Here is a 20,756-nt window from a genome sequence, read left to right on the forward strand (position 1 = left end):
GACTCCAGAGCCACAGCAATGTGGTTGACTCTCCACTGCCCCCCAAGGGCAACTAGGGATGGGTAATAAATGCTGGCCAGCCAGCGATGCCCATGTCCCACAAATGAATTTTAAAAAAACAGACCCCCCCGGCATCTATAGAAAATGGTGAAGCAAAAGAGAAGAGTGATCATGTAAGCATTAAGTGAGCAGCGGTGTGAATTCACATCACTCAGCAAAGATACAGCCATGTATTCATTTCATAAAATAATGTTTTCATAAAATAAGGCAACTTTGAACTAGCGTTGGCATCATTTTCCAAGAGGAGCAGTACTCACAAGCAATGATATTCCCATATCTGTTCTTCATCCTGTTTTCATCTTTCTTGGCAGAATCCCATGGGGCAGACTGTCCTTCATAAAAGCTCTGGAACAAATAAATGTAGCGTGTGTAACAATTAACAATACTCACAAAGGACAGTTGATTATAAGTCGGGTAGGCGAGAGAAGACAGATTGCACAGAATCTTTGCAGTGCAGAAGGAGGCCATTTGGCCTATCGAGTCTGTACTGGCTCTCCGAAAGAACATTTCACCTAGTCTCACTCCACTGCCTTTTCCCAGTAACCTTACACATTCTTTCTATTCAGATAGCAATCCAATTCCCTTTTGAATACCTCGATCGAACCTGCCTCCAACACCCTCTTGGGAAGTTCACTCCAGATACCAACCATTCTCCTCACATCACTTCTACTCCTTTTGCCCATTATTTTGAATGTGGCCTCTAGTTCCTGATGCTCCCTTGAGTGGGAGCAGTTTCTCACTACTTACCCTGTCCATACCCCTCAGGATCTTGAATACCTCTATCAAGTGGGGCGGCATGGCGGCACAGTGGTTAGCATTGCTGCCTCACAGCGCCAAGGACCTGGGTTCAATTCCCAGCTTGGGTCACTGTCTGTGCGGAGTTTGCATGTTCTCCCCGTGTCTGCGTGGGTTTCCTCTGGATGCTCCGGTTTCCTCCCACAGTCCAAGAGACGTGCCGGTTAGATGCGTTGGCCATGCTAAATTCTCCCTCAGTGCACCCGAACAGGCGCCGGAGTGTGGCGACTATGGGATTTTCACAATAACTTCATTGCAGTGTTAATGTAAGCCTGCTCATGACACTAATAAATAAACTTAAGTCTCACCTCAGCCTTCTTTTCTCCAAGGAAAACAGTTCCAACCTCTCCAATCTATCCTCATAAATATAGTAGTTTATCCTTGGAATTAATTTTGTGAATCTCCTATTTAGGCTCTCCAATGCCTTTGCATCCTTCCTCAAGCATGGCAACCAAGACTGGATGCAGTACTCCAGATGAGGCCTGACTAGTGTATCACACAGTTCAATTATTAATAATACCTAGGATAGTGTACGCTTTATTAATTGGTCTCTCAATACGGTCACCATAGAGGTAATGTGCTCCAGTAGGGTGTATAGAATCCTTTATAGAATCCCTACCATGCAGAAGGAGGACATTCGGCCCATTGAGTCAGCACCGACTCTCCGACACAGCATCTTACCCTGGCCCTATCCCCGTAACCCCACGTATACACCCTGCTAATCCCCCTAACCTACACATCTTGGGACACTACAGAGCAATTTGGCATGGCCAAACCACCTAACCTGCACATCTTAGGACTATGGGAGGAAACCGGAGCACCCAAAGGAAACCCACGCAGACATGGGGAGAATGTGCAAACTTCATGCAGACAGCCACCCAAGGCCGGAATCGAACCACGGTTCCTGACTCTGTGAGGCAGCAGTGCTAACCACTGTGTCACCGTGCCGCATAAAGAATTACAAAAATAAATTTGACTTCATGTCAAGGTTAAACCTGGTAACTCACTCCTCTACTCTGAAAGTTGCCGTTCGTGACCTCAGTGTTGATTGTGATGGCAGTTATGTTCTGTTATGGACATTGTTTTCTATAAATTTAAAGTGAAAGTTAAATATGTCGGAAAGCCCTATAAGTCTGAATTTACATGTGCTACAAGAGAAGAGAATTGCCACACTGCTCATGCTTTTTTACACACCCAGTTTAGGTCATGATTTCATTTGATTTGATTTATTATTGTCACATCTATTAGTATCCAGTATATATTGTTTCTTGCGCTCTAAATAGACAAAGCATACCGTACACGAGTAATAGGGGAGAAGGAAAGGAGAGGGTGCAGAATGTAGTGTTACAGTCATAGCTAGTGTGTAGAGAAAGATCAACTTAATATAAGGTAGGTCCGTTCAAAGGTCTAATGGCAGCAGGGAAGAATTTATTTTTGAGTCGGTTGGTACGTGACCTCAGACTTTTGGCTCTTTTTCCCAACAGAACAAGTTGGAAGAGAATATATCGGGTGCGTGGGGTCTTGATTATGCTGGCTGCTTTTCCGAGGCAGCAGGAAGCGTAGACACAGTCAATGGATGTGAGGCTGGTTTGTTTAGTTTATTTATTAGTCACAAGTAGGCTGACATTAACATTGCAATGAAGTTAATGTGAAATTCCCCTAGTCGCCACACTCAGGCGCCTGTTCGGGTCAATGCACCTAACCAGCACGTCTTTCAGACTATGGGAGGAAACCGGAGCACGTAGAGGAAACCCACGCAGACACGGGGAGAACATGCAAACTCTGCACAGGCGGTGACCCAAGCCAGGAATCGAACCCAGGTCCCTGGCGTTGTGAGGCAGCAGTGCTAACCGCTGTGCCACCGTGCCGCCGGATTGATTGATGGACTGGGTTTCGTTCATGACCCTTTGTAGTTTCATGATCTCGTTGAAACATGTTAAAATTCTCAGAGGACTTAACGTGGCTAATGCCCATTTTAAACTATTGCCTCTTTTATATTTAACGTGGTTCTTCAGTCCAGTTGCAGCCATCCTAACGTCCCAGCTGATACGCCAAAAAGAAGGATTAAACCTTGGGGATATTCCAAAGCCTAAAGATGTCAGCACCCACCCCGCTGGTGGAGACAGGTTCGATCGAGGTATTCGAAAGGGAATTGGATTGCTGGACATGTCACTGGAGATCTGAGCTCAGTGAATTAAATGTTGCATCTGGAAAGTTCACCAAACTGCGGGTTGAAAACAGTTGCTGAACCAATGCAAACGTCTTAAATTTACAACATATAATACATCATTGGAGTCAAATATTTGTGACTGAGGTTTATAGAAATGTGTTGGTTCCTGAGGGAGCCTTTCATAAGCTGACAGGCTGTTCAAGCATGAAATGGTTTTATTTCTCCTTTGGAATGTGTGGTATTTGTACGTGAAACATGCTCTTTCAGCATCATTTGTCGACAGTTTGTTTCCCTTTTGCTTGATGTGCAACCTCATCAATGAAATCCTACAGGAGGCCATTCGGCTTATCGAGTCTGCGCCGACCACAATCCCACCCAGGCTCTATCCCCTTGACCCCACATACTTACCCTGCTAATCTCCCTGACACGAAGGGGCAATTTAGCATGGCCAATCAACCTGACCCTCATATCTTTGGACTGTGGGAGGAAACCGGAGCACCCGGAGGAAACCCACGCAGACATGGGGAGAATGTGCAAACTCCACACAGACAGTGACCCGAGGCCAGAATTGAACCCGGGTCCCTGGTGCTGTGAGGCAGCAGTGCTAACCACTGTGCCAGTGTGTCGCCCTGATGTGAAGGGAGGAGTGGTTACTACACAGTGCAGTTGATTAGGTTGATGGGGGGGTGCGGGGATATATTTTAAAAGTTGGAAATGTGCAGTTAAGCAGTAAACATTTTAGATATTCGGAGTCAGTTTCAAATTAGTCCATAAGGCCACAAGAATAGGAGCAGAAGTGGCACCGTGGTTAGCACTGCTGCCTCACAGCGCCAGGGACCCGGGTTCGATTCCTGGCTTGGGTCACCCTCTTAGCAATTGTAGTTAGTCCCAGTGTACCTGGACGAGGTTAAGTCAGACTGATTCTCTGGCCCTGATTGCTATCAAATGGCCACCGGTGAAAATACCCATGTGAGGATTAGAGGAGGATCAGGCTCAATGATGAAGCTCTATCACGGCCAAGCATCAGAGTGATAACTTGCTGCCAAAGCTCAGACATGAATAACGGTGCCTTGGAAAAGGTATTGGAGGACACCTGGAGTTAAAATCTACAAGAAAGGAGGCAAAGGAAGAAAACTGGGCAAAAGTTACAGGTGGGATTTTCAAGCCCTTCTCGCCAGCGGGATCTTCTGGTCCCACCTAAGATGACCCTCCGCTTCCCCCACCCCTCCAATGGTGGGTGAACCACACATAATGCCATAGTCATTGGCAGGATTGGAAGATACCAGCCAATGGTGAGCCACCTCTGTTGCCCTTGCTGCCTTGGTGGGGGATGGGGTGATAATCCCACTGTAATGCTTCTAATTCCAGTTGGCCAACAGTCCAGCTCTTCATGGTATATGCATGGATGTTGAGTTCCAGCCAATTTCACCCTGTCCTTATTCATTCTGTGTACTTTCTTATTGAACTCACACAGTACAAGCAGTGTGGTTCGGAAAGATCGCACAAGTGTAATAGATATTGAAGATAGTGAATTATCAGGAAAGAAATATGTGTTGCAGAACCAGCTGTCCAGATGTTACAATACTGATCTTCATAAGAACATAAGGAATAGGAGCAGGAGCGCCAGTCATTCAGGCCCTCAAGCCTGCTCTGTCATTTAGTAAGATCATGGCTGATCTGAGGTGGCTTTAACTCCACTATAGCGTCTGTCCCCTTGACACCCCCCCACTTGTCAATCCAAAAAATCTGGCAAAATGCAATGCCTCCGCTGCTCCCTGCGGAAGAGAATTCCAGACACGAGCGACCCTCTGAGAGAAGAAATTCCCCCATAAAGTTTATTTATTAGTCACAATTAAGGCTTACATTAATATTGCAACGAAGTTACTGTGAAATTCCCCGAGTCGCCACACTCCAGCGCCTGTTCGGGTCAATGCACCTAACCAGCAAGTCTTTCAGACTGTGGGAGGAAACTGGAGCACCCGGAGGAAACCTACACAGACACGGGGAGCACGTGCAGACTCTGCACAGATAGTGGCCCAAGCCGGGAATCGAACCCGGTTCCCTGGTGCTGTGAGGCAGCAGTGCTAACCACTGTGCCACCGTGCCGCCCTTCTCAAAACCGCCTGTCCTCATCTTCGTCTTAAATGGGAGACGCCCCGCAACTTTGAAACTGTGTCCCCTGGTTCTAGATTACCCAACGAGGAAATTATGAGTATTGGTCTTTGGAGCCCAGTTGGAATTTTTTGGTAAGATGATAAATAATGAATCATACAAATAAAAAGTGTCTGACTTTCACTTCATGAGGAAATAGCAAGCGGAATGTGCCTGAAATGAGATTATGTTGACGCTTCACATTTCCACTAACATTGATTGATTAATCACAAACGGAACATTTCCCATGACCAGCGCAAACCGACAGGATAATAGTTTCATGTTCTGCTTCCCATTCAAACGTATTTCAGAGTGGTAAACCGGTGTAGTCTTATTAATAGAACTGAAACTGGACCGATCTCCAAAATAAATGGGTTTAATAAGCCTGCTTGAAAGTGACTTCAAAATCCATTCTGACCCATTTAAAGACTTCATTAGTGCACGGCTGAGAAGTCAGTTTCTTTGTGAATTTAAATACTTTTGATTTGAAAAACTCTTTTAGAAACTCACCTACAGAGTGCCTGCCTGCAGCTGAACAGCTTCCCTAGGCTGGCAAAATCGGCAGGATCCCAAAACTGGGGGCATGGCCTGATCCCTGCACAGGGCCTGATCCCTGCACAGGGCCTGATCCCTGCACGGGGCCTGGTCCCTGCACGGGGCCTGATCCCTGCACGGGGCCTGGTCCCTGCACGGGGCCTGATCCCTGCACAGGGCCTGATCCCTCCGCTGGGCCTGATCCCTGCACGGGGCCTGATCCCTGCGTGGGGTCTGGTCCCCGCGTGGGGCCTGATGCAGGACCGGATCCCTGTATAGGGCCTGGTTCCTGCATGGGGCCTGATCCCTGCACGGGGCCTGATCCCTGCACAGGGCCTGATCCCTGCACAGGGCCTGATCCCTGCACGGGGCCTGGTCCCTGCACGGGGCCTGATCCCTGCGTGGGGCCTGATCCCTCCGCTGGGCCTGATCCCTGCACGGGGCCTGATCCCTGCGTGGGGTCTGGTCCCCGCGTGGGGCCTGATGCAGGACCGGATCCCTGTATAGGGCCTGGTTCCTGCATGGGGCCTGATCCCTGCACGGGGCCTGACCCCTGCACGGGGCCTGGTCCCTGTGCGGGGCCTGATCCCTGCGCAGGCCCGGTCCCTGCATGGGGCCCGGTCCCTGCACAGTGCCTGGTCCCTGCGCGGGGCCTGGTCCCTGCACGGGGCCTGGTCCCTTCATGGGGCCTGAACCCTGAATGGGGCCTGAACCCAGTGCAAGGCCTGAACCCTACATGGGGCCTGAACCCAGCGCGGGTCCTGAACCCTGCATGGGACCTGAACCCTGCATGGGGCCTGAACCCTGCACAGGGCCTGATCCCTACACGATGCCTGTGCCCTACACGGGGCTTGATCCCTGCACGGGGCCTTTTTTTTATTCATTCATGGGACATGGCATTGCAGGCCAACATTTATTGCCCATCCCTAGTTGCCTGAGGGCAGTTGAGAATCAACCACATTGCTGTGGCTCTGGGGTCACATGCAGGCCAGACCAGGTAAGGACAGCAGATTTCCTTCCCTAAAGGATATTAGTGAACCATGGGTTTTTCTAACAATTGGTAATGGTTTCATGTTCATCAGAAGATCCTTGATTGCAGGTATATTTATTAAATTCAAGCTCTACCATCTGCCGTGGCGGGTTTTGAACCCAGGACCCCAGAACATTAACTGAGTTTCTCCCTAATCCATGTGAATTAAATCTTGAACCAGTTTAAAAAATCAAGAAAAGCACAAGTGCAATTCATAATTTTACAGCATAGCAAGAGGCCCTTTGGCCCATCATATCTGCGCTGGCCATCAAGCACCTCCCTATCCTAATTCCATTTTCCAGCATTTTCTCCGTAGCCATGTCTGTGTTGTGAGGGTTCCCGCCTCGACCACCCTTTCAGGCAGCGAGTTCCAGATTCCCGTCACCCTCTGAGTGAAAAAGGTTTCCCTTAAGTTGGCTATGAATCTCCTGTCCCTTTATCTTAAAATCTATGTCCCTTGGTTATTAATCCGTCTACTAAAGGGAAATGTTTCTTCCTATCTTCGCTATCTATGTTCCAATTTTGTACACCTCAAATGGGATCCCCTCAGCCTTCTCTGCTCCAAGGAAAACAACCCCAGCCTAACCAGACTCTCTTCATAGCTCAAACACTCCAGCCCAGGCAACGTCCTGCTGAATCTCCTCTGCACCCTCTCTCGCGCAATCACCTGCTTCTTATTAGGGCGGCACGGTGGCACAGTGGTTAGCATTGCTGCTTCACAGTGCCAGGGGCCTGGGTTCGATTCCCAGCTTGGGGTCACTGTCTGTGCGGAGTCTGTGCATTCTCCCCGTGTCTGCATGGGTTTCCTCCGGGTGCCCCGGTTTCCTCCCACAGTCCGAAAGACGTGCTGGTTAGGCGCATTGGCCATGCAAAATTCTCCCTCAGTGTACCCGAACAGGCGCCGGAGTGTGGCGACTAGGGGAATTTCACAGTAACTTCATTGCAGTGTTAATGCAAGTTTACTTGTGACACTAATAAACAAACTCATTATTGGTTTTGGACAGAGCACAATGACATTTAAAATTCCCCGACCATTTGTCAGTTCCTCCTGTTCGAGTTTGATATACCCCCGAGTTAATCTGCAATGCAGAAAAGCCTGTTTTACAGTAAAATTGAAAATGAAATGTATCCATGCCTTATTGCTTTGGTCTATAGATGGAGCTACAGAATTGGAACTTGCCTGTGGCTGAACCTGATCAAAGTTTCCACTATATTCATAAAGGTGTTGTGATGGCTCCATATGATTTAGCCTTTCAACAAACTACACGATGAACAGAAAGCCCTCAGGCTACACCCAGGCTTAAGACCGTGCTTTGCACAAAGTGAATATTCATTTCAGCCCCAGAAGAGCCTGTGTAGCAAATTCTGGTAATTAATTCTAATTACATTGATTTAATACTAAACAAATCAGGACTGATTATACCAGATTCTGCTTTTATCTTCTGTCCCTCAGTATTGAACTGTCAAAGTCCTAGTCAGAGATCCTTGAATATCTTACATTTTTCACAAATAATTTAGGGTCTCCTTGTAGTGAACCGGGGGAACATATTTTGCCATCTTAAATTACTGCAAAAGTACAAACATTTCTTTCCAAAGATGTTATTAACGCTTTCCGAACTGCGTATCATCCTTTTTTTGCATCGTTAACGATGAGATTGGAATCTGCTTCCCCGATCCCTCATCCAGTGAGTTTCACTTTTGGAGCAGAAACTTGACAGTGACTTATGGCACTAAGGGACTCATAAAACCAGAGCTTTTCAGCTCCAATCACATTGCAATAGTCATTCTATCAAGTGGAAGCATGCACTTATTTAATACACCTTGTCTGCTCCAAGCAGCTGGATTTACTTCTAAATAATAGCCCTGGTTCGCTTTATCTTTGAGATTTTATATAAATCCCCCCCACTCACCCTATTTCTCCACAGATTGACTCTCTACGTCAACACCATGGTCTGTAGTTCTCCGAACTGCCATTCCTCTTTTATTTAATTCATTCGTGGGACATGGGCATCACTGGCTGGGCAGCATTTATTGCCCATCCTTAGTTACCCTTGGAGGGCACTTCAGAGTCAACTGCATTGCTGTGGCTCTGGAGTCACATACAGGCCAGACCAGGTAAGGACGGCAAATCTCCTTCCCTAAAGAACATTCCTTCCCTAAATGTGGCACGGTGGCACAGTGTTTAGCACCGCTGCCTCACAGCTCCAGGGACCCGGGTTCAATTCCGGCCTCGGGTCACTGTCTGTGTGAGTTTGCGCATTCTCCCCCTGTCTGCGTGGGTTTCCACTGGGTGCTCCAGTTTCCTCCCACAGTCCAAACATGTGTGGGTTAGATTGATTGGCCATGCTAAATTGCCCCTTAATGTCCGAGGGATTAGGAGGGTAGATATGTGGGGTTATGGGGATAGGACAGGACAGAGGGAAGATTGTTGTCGGTGCAGGCTCGATGGGCCAAATGGCCTCCTTCTGCATTGTAGATTCTATGATTAATGAATGATGGCAGGATATGATACCAGGTTCTCAGAGCATGAGCTGAGTTTCTGGATTAATAGTCGAGCCATTATACCACGAGGCCATCATGTCCCCCCTTAAACTTTGGGGGGAAATGTTCCCGTCCTGCCCACCACGGGAATCATTGTGGACAGCGGGGGGCAGACCATGCAAAGGTCCATCGACCTCAGGCAGAATTGTCTGGCTTTGGGACCGGCAAAGACTCTCCTCTCTGCTTTGAAAGAGGTTATTTAACTGTAGTGGAAAGTTATAACACTATCCCTTCAACATTCCTCCTTTTCATTCTCTTCCACCTCGCAAAATTCAACAACATAATCTGAGCACAATTCCCACATAGAGAAGGCCAGAATGGCTACTGTTGGCACTTCACACTGACCCAGTATAGTAAAGCATTCTTCTGAGATTTGGATTCAATTGGACCTTTCTCCTACATGTGGCTACATTATTATTTGATCTGGAAAGTTCCTGATGATTACTTCATGTGCTCAACTCGGAAAGTGTCAACATTGACATCCACCAGTTTAACATTATCCTCATCATTTTGATTTCATTCTGTGGTTGGGCATGACAGATGGATTGGCCTCCTTCACCACTTTGTGGTGGCACGGTGGCACGGTGGCACACTGCTTAGCACTGCTGCCTCACAGCGCCAGGGACCCGGGTTTGATTCCTGCCTTGGGTCACTCTCTGTGCGAAGCCTGCACGTTCCCCCGTGTCTGCGTGGGTTTCCTCCGGGTGCTCCGGTTTCCTCACAGTCCGAAAGACGTGCTGGTTAAGTGTATTGGCCATGCTAAATTCTCCCTCAGTGTACCCGAACAGGCGCCGGGAGTATGGCGACTGGGGGATTTTCACAATAACTTCATTGCAGTGTTAATGTGAGCCTTACTTGTGACACTAATAAATAAATTTTAAATCAGTTTGATTTCATTCTGTAGTTGGGCATGACAGATGGATTGGCCTCTTTCTGTGCTGTAGCCATTCTAGAATGCAGATGGCGGGAATCTAAAGTTTAAGCTTATTTATTAGTGTCACAAGTCGGCTTACATTAACACTGCAATGAAGTTACTGTGAAAATCCCCTAGTCGCCACAATCTGGCACCTGTCCGGGTACACTGAGGGAGAATTTAGCATAGCCAATCCACCTAACCAGCACGATTATGCAAATTATTTGCACTGTAAGGATACTTTAGACAAAGTTCCACATGAAAGATTGAACACAAGGCCTTTGAAATCCAGGGTAGACCCTAAGTTCAAAGAGGGATCTACGATGAGAGTGTTTGCAGAGTTTCTTCCCACAGTCCGAAGATGTGCAAGTTAGGTGGATTGGCCATAATAGACGCATAGGGCGACAGGTATGGTGGGTGGGATGTTCTGATTGGGAGCCAATGCAGACTCCATGGGTCGACTGGCCTCTTTCTGCACTGTAGGGATTCAATGCGTCCAAGATATTTTCAAATCCCTAACATAGCGACAAAGCTGCAAATTCCATGGGTTCAGGTGTATTCTAGACCCTGGCATGAGGTGTGCGGAGTTCAGTGATAATTAAATTTTCTTCGCTACCTCACCCTCACCCCGTGACAGTTAATTATCGTGCCTCAGGCTATGATTTAGTCAGTGAGGCTTACAAGATAAAAAAATGAAGCTCCTGAAGCAACAACTGTTTCTGTTTTCCTTCCTTCGGTGAAGTCTAATGTTTACAAGATTAAAACTGCAAAATTTCAGAGTTAATTACAGCCTGTGAGAGACTCAAGAGTGGTAAAACATGCTTCATTGGAATGTTTATTAGATACAAATCATTTCAGATCTCAGCTTATTACTCAATAGCACGAGATTCAGCTGGATTGCTGCAGGATATAGTCTTAGCCGATCTCTCAGTCTTTTGATTCAACTACAATATTTAATTATCTTCAGAAATAAATAAGATGGATCGAGCGAACAAAGAGGCACAGTGAATGGTTCTGAATGTAGATTCAATGATACAGAAAGAAAGAATACTGTATAAGGCCTCATTTGTTCCTCTGGTACGGCCCAAAACATTCACATTTACTGGATTATTTTGAATTTCGTTGGTTGCTTATGTGGGCAGCCATCCTGCAATGGGATGAACAAAGTGTTTATCTGTATCTGCTGGTGGATTAACATTCTCCCCAGCGCCGAGGGAACTCACTGCTCTCCTTCAGATAACACCACGACCTTTAGCATCCACTTGTCAACTGGAGTAGGAAGGCGCGCAGGCTGGAACGCTCAGTCTGAAAGCATGCATCCCCAACACTGCAGCTGTCCCTCAGTGCCCTATTGCAAGTGCCATTAAGTTCTGGCATGTGCAAAGCATGACCCACACTCTTGTGACTCAGGCGAAGGTGACACTGACTGAGTCAAGGTAATACTTGAGTCGATTCCATGTATGCTGGCCGCATTTTTTTTGCTTTTTATTCGTTCAGGGAATGTGGGCGTCACCGGCTGGGCCAGCATTTACTGCCCATCCCTGAATAGACATTTAAGAGTCAACCACACTGGAGTCACATGTAGGTCAAACCGGGAAAGGACAGCAGTTTTTCTTCCCCGAAGAATATTAGTGAACCAGATGGGTTTTTACGATAATCGACAGTGTTTTCACGGTCAGCATCAGACTTCTAATTCCAGATTTTGTTTTCATGGAATTCAAATTTTTTCACTGTTTGGTATGGCTCCTGTTCTGCCCAAGATCGCAAGAAACTACAAAGGATCGTGAATGTAGCCCAGTCCATCAGGCAAACCAGCCTCCCATCCATTGACTCTGTCCACACTTCCCACTGCCTCGGCAAAGCAGCCAACATAATCAAGGACCCCACGCACCCCAGACATTCTCTCTTCCACCTTCTTCCATCAGGAAAAAGATACAAAAGTCTGAGGTTACTCCTACTCAAGAACAGTTTCTTCCCTGCTGCTGTCAGACTTTTGAATGAACCTATCTCGCATTAAGTTGATCTTTCTCTACACCCTAGCTATGACTGTAACACTCCATTCTGCACTCTCTCATTTCCTTTTCTATGAATAGTATGTTTTGTCTATATAGTGCGCAAGAAACAATACTTTTCACTGTATGTTAATGCATGTGACAATAATAAATCAAATCAAATGGAGTTTAATTTAGACAAATGTGAGGTGATGCATTTTGGTAGATTGAACCAGGGCAGGACTTACTCAGTTAATGGTAGGGTGTTGGGGAGAGTTACAGAACAAAGAGATCTAGGGATACAGTTTCACAGCTCCTTGAAAGTGAAGTCACAGGTGGACAGAGCAGTGAAGGCGGCATTTGGCATGCTTGGTTTCATCGGTCAGAACATTGAATACAGGAGTTGGAATGTCTTGTTGAAGTTGTACAAGACATTGGTAAGGCCACACTTGAAATACTGTGTGCAATTCTGGTCACCCTATTATAGAAAGGATATTATTAAACTAGAAAGAGTGCAGAAAAGATTTACTAGGATGCTACCGGGACTTGATGGATTGAGTTATAAGGAGAGGCTGGATAGACTGGGACTTTTTTCTCTGGAGCGTAGGAGGCTGAGGGGTGACCTTATGAGGTCTATAAAATAATGAGGGGCACAGATCAGCTAGATAGTCAATATCTTTTCCCAAAGGTAGGGGAGTCTAAAACTAGAGGGCATAGGTTTAAGGTGAGAGGGGAGAGATACAAAAGTGTCCAGAGGGGCAATTGTTTCACACAGAGGGTGGTGAGTGTCCGGAACAAGCTGCCTGGGGTAGTAGTCGAGGCTGGTACAATTTTGTCTTTTAAAAAGCATTTAGATAGTTACATGGGTACGATGGGTATAGAGGGATATGGACCAAATGCGGGCAATTATGATTAGCTTAGGGGTTTAAAAAAAGAAAGGGTGGCATGGACAAGTTGGGCCGAAGGGCCTGTTTCCATGTTGTAAACCTCAATGACTCTATGACTACATTCTGCACCCTCTCCGTTCCTTCTCTATGAACGGTATGCTTTGTCTGTATAAAGTGCAAGAATCAATACTTTTCACTGTCTACTAATACATGTGGCAATAATCAATCAAATCAAATCACTCAAAAATCAATTTCACCATCTGCCATGGTGGGTTTGAACTCGCGTCCCCAGAGCATTACCCTGGGTCTCTGGATTACCAGTCCAGTGACAATATCACTATGTCACCACCTCTCCTACATAATAGAGTCATAGTCACAGAGGTTTACAACATGGAAACAGGCCCTTCGGCTTAACTTGTCCATGCCGCTCTTTGTTTTTAAAACCCCTAAACTAATCCCAATTGCCCGCATTTGGCCCATATCCCTCTATACCCCTCTTATCCATGTAACTATTTAAATGCTTTTCAAAAGACAAAATTGTACCCGCCTCTACTACTACCTCTGGCAGCCTGTTCCAGACACTCACCACCTTCTGTGTGAAAAAATTGCCCCTCTGGACAGTTTTGTATCTCTCCCCTCTCACCATAAACCTATGCCCTCGAGTTTTAGACTCCCCTACTTTTGGGAAAAGATATTGACTATCTAGCTGATCTGTGCCCCTCATTATTTTGTAGATCTCTATCAGATCACCCCTCAGCCTCCTACGCTCCAGAGAAAAAAGTCCCAGTCTATCCAGCCTCTCCTTACAACTCAAACCATCAAGTCCTGGTTGCATCCCAGTAAATCTTTCCTTCACTCTTTCTAGTTTAATAATATCCTTTCTATAATAGGGTGACCAGAACTGCACACAGTATTCCAAGTGTGGACTCATCAATGTCTTGTACAACTTCAACAAGACATTCCAACTCCTGTATTCAATGTTCTGACCGATGAAACCAAGCATGCCGAATGCCTTCTTCACCACTCTGTCCATCTGTGACTCCACTTTCAAGGAGCTATAAACATGTACCTCTGGATCTGTTTGTTCTGTAACTCTCCCCAACGCCCTACCATTAACTGAGTAAGTCCTGCCCTGGTTCAATTGACCAAAATGCATCACCTCGCATTTGTCTAAATTAAACTCCATTTGCCATTTGTCAGCCCACTGGCCCAATTGATCAAGATCCCATTGCAATTGGAGATAACTTTCTTCACTGTCCACTATGCCACCAATCTTGGTGTCATCTGCAAACTTACTAACCATGCCCCCTATATTCTCATCCAAATCATTAACATAAATGACAAATAACAGTGGATCCAGCACTGATCCCTGAGGCACACTGCTGGTCACAGGCCTCCAGTTTGAAAAACAACCCTCTAAAACTACCCTCTGGCTTCTGTCAAGAAGCCAATTTTGTATCCATTTAGATACCTCACCCTGGATCCGATGATGTTTAACCTTATGCAACAACCTACCATGCGGTACCTTGTCAAAGGCCTTGCTAAAGTCCACATAGACAGCATCAACTGCACTGCCCTCATCTACATTCTTGGTTACCCCTTCAAAAAACTCAATCAAATTTGTCAGACATGATTTTCCACTCACAAAGCCATGCTGATTGTCCCTAATCAGTCCTTGCTTCTCTAAATGCCTGTAGATCCTGTCTCTCAAAATACCTTCCAACAACTTACCCACCACAGATGTGAGGCTCACTGGCCTGTAGTTCCCAGGCTTTTCCCTGCAGCCCTTTTTAAACAAAGGCAGAACATTTGCCACTCTCCAATCTTCAGGCACCTCACCCGTGACTATTGATGATCCAAATATCTCGGCTAGGGGACCCGCAATTTCCTCCCTAGACACTCACAATGTCCTGGGATATACTTCATCAGGTCCCGGGGATTTATCTACCTTGATGCGCTTTCAGACTTCCAGCACCTCCTTCTCTGTAATATGTACACTCCTCAAGACATAGCTATTTATTTCCCCAAGTTCCCTAACATCCATGCTTTTCTCAACAGTAAATACCGATGAGAAATATTCATTTAGGCTCTCACCCATCTCTTGTGGATCCGCACACCGATGACCTGTGTAAATTACCTGATTAATGACCTGAATAAATTACATTCATTGTCAGATTTTTGTGGTTCTCCATATCATAACAGTCTATCAATGTATATTGCCCTCTATTAACTAAGAGTAAAAGTACTCTTCTCCCATCTCCAAACCAGCACTCGCTGCTTCAAGAGCGCAAGAAACTACGAAGAGTCATGAACGAAGCCCAGACCATCACTCAAACCAGCCTCCCATCCATTGACACTGTCTACACTTCCCACTGCCTTGGCAAAGCAGCCAGCATAATCAAGACCCCACGCACCCCGGACATACTCTCTTCCACCTTCTTTCATCAGGAAAAAGATACAAAAGTTTGAGGTCATGTACCAACTGACTCAAGAACAGCTTCTTCCCTGCTGCTGTCAGATTTTTGAATGAACCTATCTTGCATTAAGTTGATCTTTCTCTACACCCTAGCTATGACTGTAATACAACATTCTGTACTCTCTCCTTTCCTTCTCTATGAACGGTATGCTTTGTCTTTATAGCGCACAAGAAACAATACTTTTCACTGTATGTTAATACATGTGACAATAATAAATCAAATCAAAGCTGGAGTATTGTCCCAAGGGCACAGGCCAAGGATGGAACCTCAGACTTTAATCAACTCAGCAAATCACTTCATTAGATACGATTAAACATTAGGAAGTGCGAGCACAAGGTTGAGATTAAACTAGACGGCTTGTGGGCAAAATCACTGGTACAGGCGGACTGAGTGATTGTGACTTTGTATAAATTAAGCATCAGAGAAGCCTTCCAAACTTGACCTTAATTGAGCTGCTCTGTCTTTAATCATGATGTGGAGATGCCGGCGTTGGACTGGGGTAAACACAGTAAGAAGTTTAACAACACCAGGTTAAAGTCCAACAGGTTTATTTGGTAGCAAAAGCCACACAAGCTTTCGAGGCTCTGAGCCCCTTCCTCAGGTGAGTGGGAATTCTGTTCACAAACAGAACTTATAAAGACACAGACTCAATTTACATGAATAATGGTTGGAATGCGAATACTTACAACTAATCCAGTCTTTAAGACTGTTTTGTTTCTTAAAGACTGGATTAGTTGTAAGTATTCGCATTCCAACCATTATTCATGTAAATTGAGTCTGTGTCTTTATAAGTTCTGTTTGTGAACAGAATTCCCACTCACCTGAGGAAGGGGCTCAGAGCCTCGAAAGCTTGTGTGGCTTTTGCTACCAAATAAACCTGTTGGACTTTAACCTGGTGTTGTTAAACTTCTTACTGTCTTTAATCAGTCAGTGGAAGTGCAGATTTTTCAAATAGACACTTTTATAATATTACTGCTCTCTCACAGGGTGGAGATATCTCAACTAAGTTTTAGATGTAACCTTTTCAATCTATGTTGGAATGTAAAGATTACACAGTGATGGCTGGTCCTTATGTTTCTGATCAATGGTAACCCTCGGGATGTTGGTAGTGTCTCAGGGTGAGGGAAACTGAAAAGTTCAGAGTTTCCACCCCTAAGTACTGACCATTATCTGTTTTAAAATTATTGTCATAAGTAGGCTTTCATTAACACCGCAATGGAGTTACTGTGAAAATCTCCTAGTCACTACACTCCGGTGCCTGTTCAGATAGACTGAGGGAGAATTTAGCATGGCCAATGCATCTAACCAGCATATCTTTCGGACTGTGGGAGGAAACCGGAGCACCCGGAGGAAACCCGCGCAGACTCAGGGAAAACGTGCAGACTCCGCACAGACAGTGACCCAAGCTGGGAATTGAACCTGGGTCCCTGGCGCTGTGAGGCAGCAATGTTAACTATTGTGTCACTCTGCTGCCCATGGATATCATAGGCAAAGATTGACCTTAATTAAGTTGTCCTGCAGATCAAATCGCCAGCGATTAAACACATTCCAGGCAATGGGGGGCCGGGACATTGGAGTAATTGGATAGTTCTTTCAAAGAAGCAACATAGGAATGATCGATGGAATGATCTTCTTCTCTACTGTATGATTCAGGATTCTCTGAATAGGTTAATTTTTCTGGTTGGCTGGTCATTTGACAAAGGTAATAAATGTTGGTGAATTCCTCAATTACAAACTGGGAGATAACAGGGAGCGCATTCAGAATGAAGACGTACAAAGGAAGGTTCACAGTACAGATAATGTCAACTAAGACCTATTCATTTTTGTTCTATGTAAAGACAAAGCTTTTGTTGCCTCGATGCAGTCACAAAGGATCCCGGGTCAACAGTTCAACTGCACAATTTTACAATTGCCTTTGACTTACAGGCAGCTTTTTACTCTTGATTTTGCAGTAGAAAAAGCTTACAAATCTTTACAACGCACAGCAAAGCAGCTGAAACCCGATAACTCCAACCCACCAGTCTACATTTTTGTTGCCATAATATTAGTGTAAGTCATACCATTGAGCAGAAACTCAACTGGACTTGTCACATAAACACAATAGCTACAAGAGCAGGTCAGAGGCTGGGAATACTGTGGCAAGTAACTCACCCCCTGACTCCCCAAAGCCTATCCACCATCTACAAGGCACAAGTCAGGACTGTGATGGAACACTCTCCACTTGCCTGGATCGGTACAGCTCCAACAACACTCAAGAAGCTTGACACCATCCACGACAAAGCAGCCCACTTGATTGACACCACATCCGCAAACATCTATTCCCTCCACCATGACACTCAGTAGCAGCAAAGCTTTGACAAAGAGTCATCTGAACTCGAAATGTCAGCTCTTTTCTCTCCATGCAGATGCTGCCAGACCTGCTGAGATTTTCCAGCATTTTCTCTTTTGGTTTCAGATTCCAGCATCCGCAGTAATTTGCTTTTATCCAGTGTACTATCTACAAGATGCATTGCAGCAATTCACCAAAGAATCTTAGACAGAACCTTCCAAACCCATGACCACTTCCACCTAAGAGAACAAGGGCAGCAGATACATGGGAACACCACCACCTGCAAGTTCTTCTCCAAGTTACTCACCATCCTGACTTGGAAATATATCGCTGTTCCTTCGCAGTCGCTGGGTCAAAATCCTGGAATTCCCTCCCTAACAGCATTGTGGGACAGCCCACAGAACATGGACTGCAGCGATTCAGGAAGGCAGCTCACCACCACCTTCTCAAGGGCAACTAGGGATGGGCAATAAATGCTGGTCAGCCAGCGATGCCTACGTCCCATGAATGAATAAAAAAATGCACTAGCTCAGAATAAACGCCATACCATTCATCACAATGCAGCAATTGCACTTTGTGGGTAACGATTCGGTAAAGTTTCGGCTCCTGCCCGCCATTGGAATGGCCTTGGGCAGCGGATGGACAATTTGATGGACCTTTTAAAAATCCGTTGACCTAGGGTTGGAATTTCTGGTGTCGGAGTGGACATGCCACCAGAAAATCCCAGCCTGTCTCTCACACGCGGCCAGGAAGACTGTTATTTCGATAACATCAATGGTGAGAATTTATCTCTTCTCCTGCATCTATCTTGTCGCATTTCAGAGTGAAAAGATTTGTAATTCAATTCACTAATGTGACTCATTTATTTTGCTAAGGCTGCAGGTCGTAAAGAGAGGGCTCCCCTTACTATCAACATCCTCATCAACATTTGTACCTCACCCAGTATTAACCGGTCATTCATCTCAGTTTTATCTGTCGAACCACATTGTTTACAAATTGGCTGTCATGTTTGCCTGCAAAGCTACACTTACAAAAACAACCGCTTTGTCATACAGAATGGGAATATTGCTGAAATATTTCCAGCAATATATTTTTTGTTTTGGAAAACATCTGTCCCCAAATTATTAAATGGTTCAAACAACGGCAGATGGGAATAGTGCAGTGAGTACCCAAATACGGTCTGAATCTCCAGTACTCTCTGTACCTGAGGGACAGGAAGGGTTTAAATTGGACTTTAATTCTTTAAGCATCTCCCCCAACTATCTTTTTTATTCATTCATGCGACATGGGCGTCGCTGGTTGGCCAGCATTTATTGCCCATCCCTAGCTGCCCTTGAGAAGGTGGTGGTGAGCTGCTTTCTTGAATCGCTGCAGTCCACGTGCTGTGGGTTGACCCACAATGCTGTTAGGGAGGGAGTTCCAAGATTTTGACCCAGTGACTGCGAAGGAACGGCGATATATTTCCAAGTCAGGATGGTGAGTGGCTTAAATTTTTTTAAGTTTATTTATTAGTGTCACAAGTAAGGCTTACATTAACACTGCAATGAAGTTCCTGTGAAAATCCCCTAGTCGCTACACTCTGGCCTTCTGTTCGGGTACACTGAGGGAGAATTTAGCATGGCCAATGCACTTAACCAGCACGCCTTTGAGAGGGAACCGGAGCACTCAGAGGAAACCCACGCAGACACGGGGGGAACATGCAGACTCCACACAGACAGTGACCCAAGCTGGGAATCGAACCCAGGTCCCTGACGCTGTGAGATAGCAGTGCTAACCACTGTGCCACTCCAGCTTGAAGAACATACTGGTCGTAGTGCTCCCCCTGCTTGGGTTTGACTCTCAGATGTGAGGTTCCCTGGGAGAGTTGGCTAAACTAATGGCCTGAAACTGAATGCAAGTCACTATTGCAAACATCCCTCAAGTAACTCTCGCGAATATAACCTGGTGTGCACTTTTGCACTGAAACTGCGGAACATGAACATTACAAATTCTACCACCTTGTCCACAACCTTTCCAAATGTTAACTCTGACCCCCACCAACCCTCCCCCAGAAACATTACCATTCTCTCGCAGTCCATGCATCACCAGGGGAACACTGACCAGACACTAAGGTAGCATTTATTGTGGCAGTCCTTTAAATCGAAGGAGAAACAGAACAGGCACCCCGGACATTCTCTCTTCCACCTTCTTCCATCGGGAGAAAGATACAAAAGTCTGAGGTCACGTACCAGCTGACACAAGAACAGCTTCTTCCCTGCTGCCATCAGACCTTTGAATGGACCTACCTTGCATTAAGTTGATCTTTGTCTCCACCCTAGCTATGACTGTAACACTACATTCTGCACTCTCTCCTTTCCTTCTCTATGAACGGTATGCTTTGTCTGTACAGCGCGCAAGAAACAATACTTTTCACTGTATGTTAATGCATGTGACAATAATAAATCAAATCAAAACAAACAAAACCCCACGTCAGTCCATTGAAGGATGGAATGAGTAAAGTCAATTGTACCTCGTAGATTTGGGGGAGGTCAGCAAAATTGGAATAAAAGCAGCTTTGGATAAGTAATACTTGAGAAAGCTTCCCTGATCGTGGTTCTTTTTATTCAGCGCTATCAGGCCGAAGTAAACAACAAAAAAAAATCTCTTCGGAAATAGCTGAGAAAAATCAAGCACTGCAAATTACTGGAAGTAGCACTAGCTCGCCATGGGATCTGCCCGCAGGATTCTAACTCACATCGGAGTGAGAACCATTTAACTCGTGCTGTTCATTTCAGGTCATTTATTATATCCTTCATGAGCGCATCTCTTGCAATCAGCCTGCCTCCGAAGGCGGCACAGAAGAGGTTCTCTTAAGAGGCCAAAAGTTTGATCTTCCACA

General features: G+C 45.7%; 1 protein-coding gene across 5 annotated transcripts in view; it reads right to left on the reverse strand.

Annotated features, from left to right (window-relative positions):
- The window catches only part of LOC144495597 (receptor-type tyrosine-protein phosphatase mu-like), an 896,407-nt gene that overhangs the window by 107,593 nt on the left and 768,058 nt on the right, over positions 1 to 20,756 (reverse strand). For all 5 annotated transcript variants that reach the window (XM_078215746.1, XM_078215745.1, XM_078215744.1 and 2 more), the window contains one exon: positions 318 to 405. In XM_078215746.1, coding sequence (XP_078071872.1) covers positions 318 to 405 — 88 coding nt within the window. The remainder of the gene's footprint in view (positions 1 to 317; positions 406 to 20,756) is intronic.

Source organism: Mustelus asterias, chromosome 7 (assembly GCF_964213995.1).
Source record: "Mustelus asterias chromosome 7, sMusAst1.hap1.1, whole genome shotgun sequence".
In the NCBI taxonomy this organism is placed as follows: domain Eukaryota; kingdom Metazoa; phylum Chordata; class Chondrichthyes; order Carcharhiniformes; family Triakidae; genus Mustelus; species Mustelus asterias.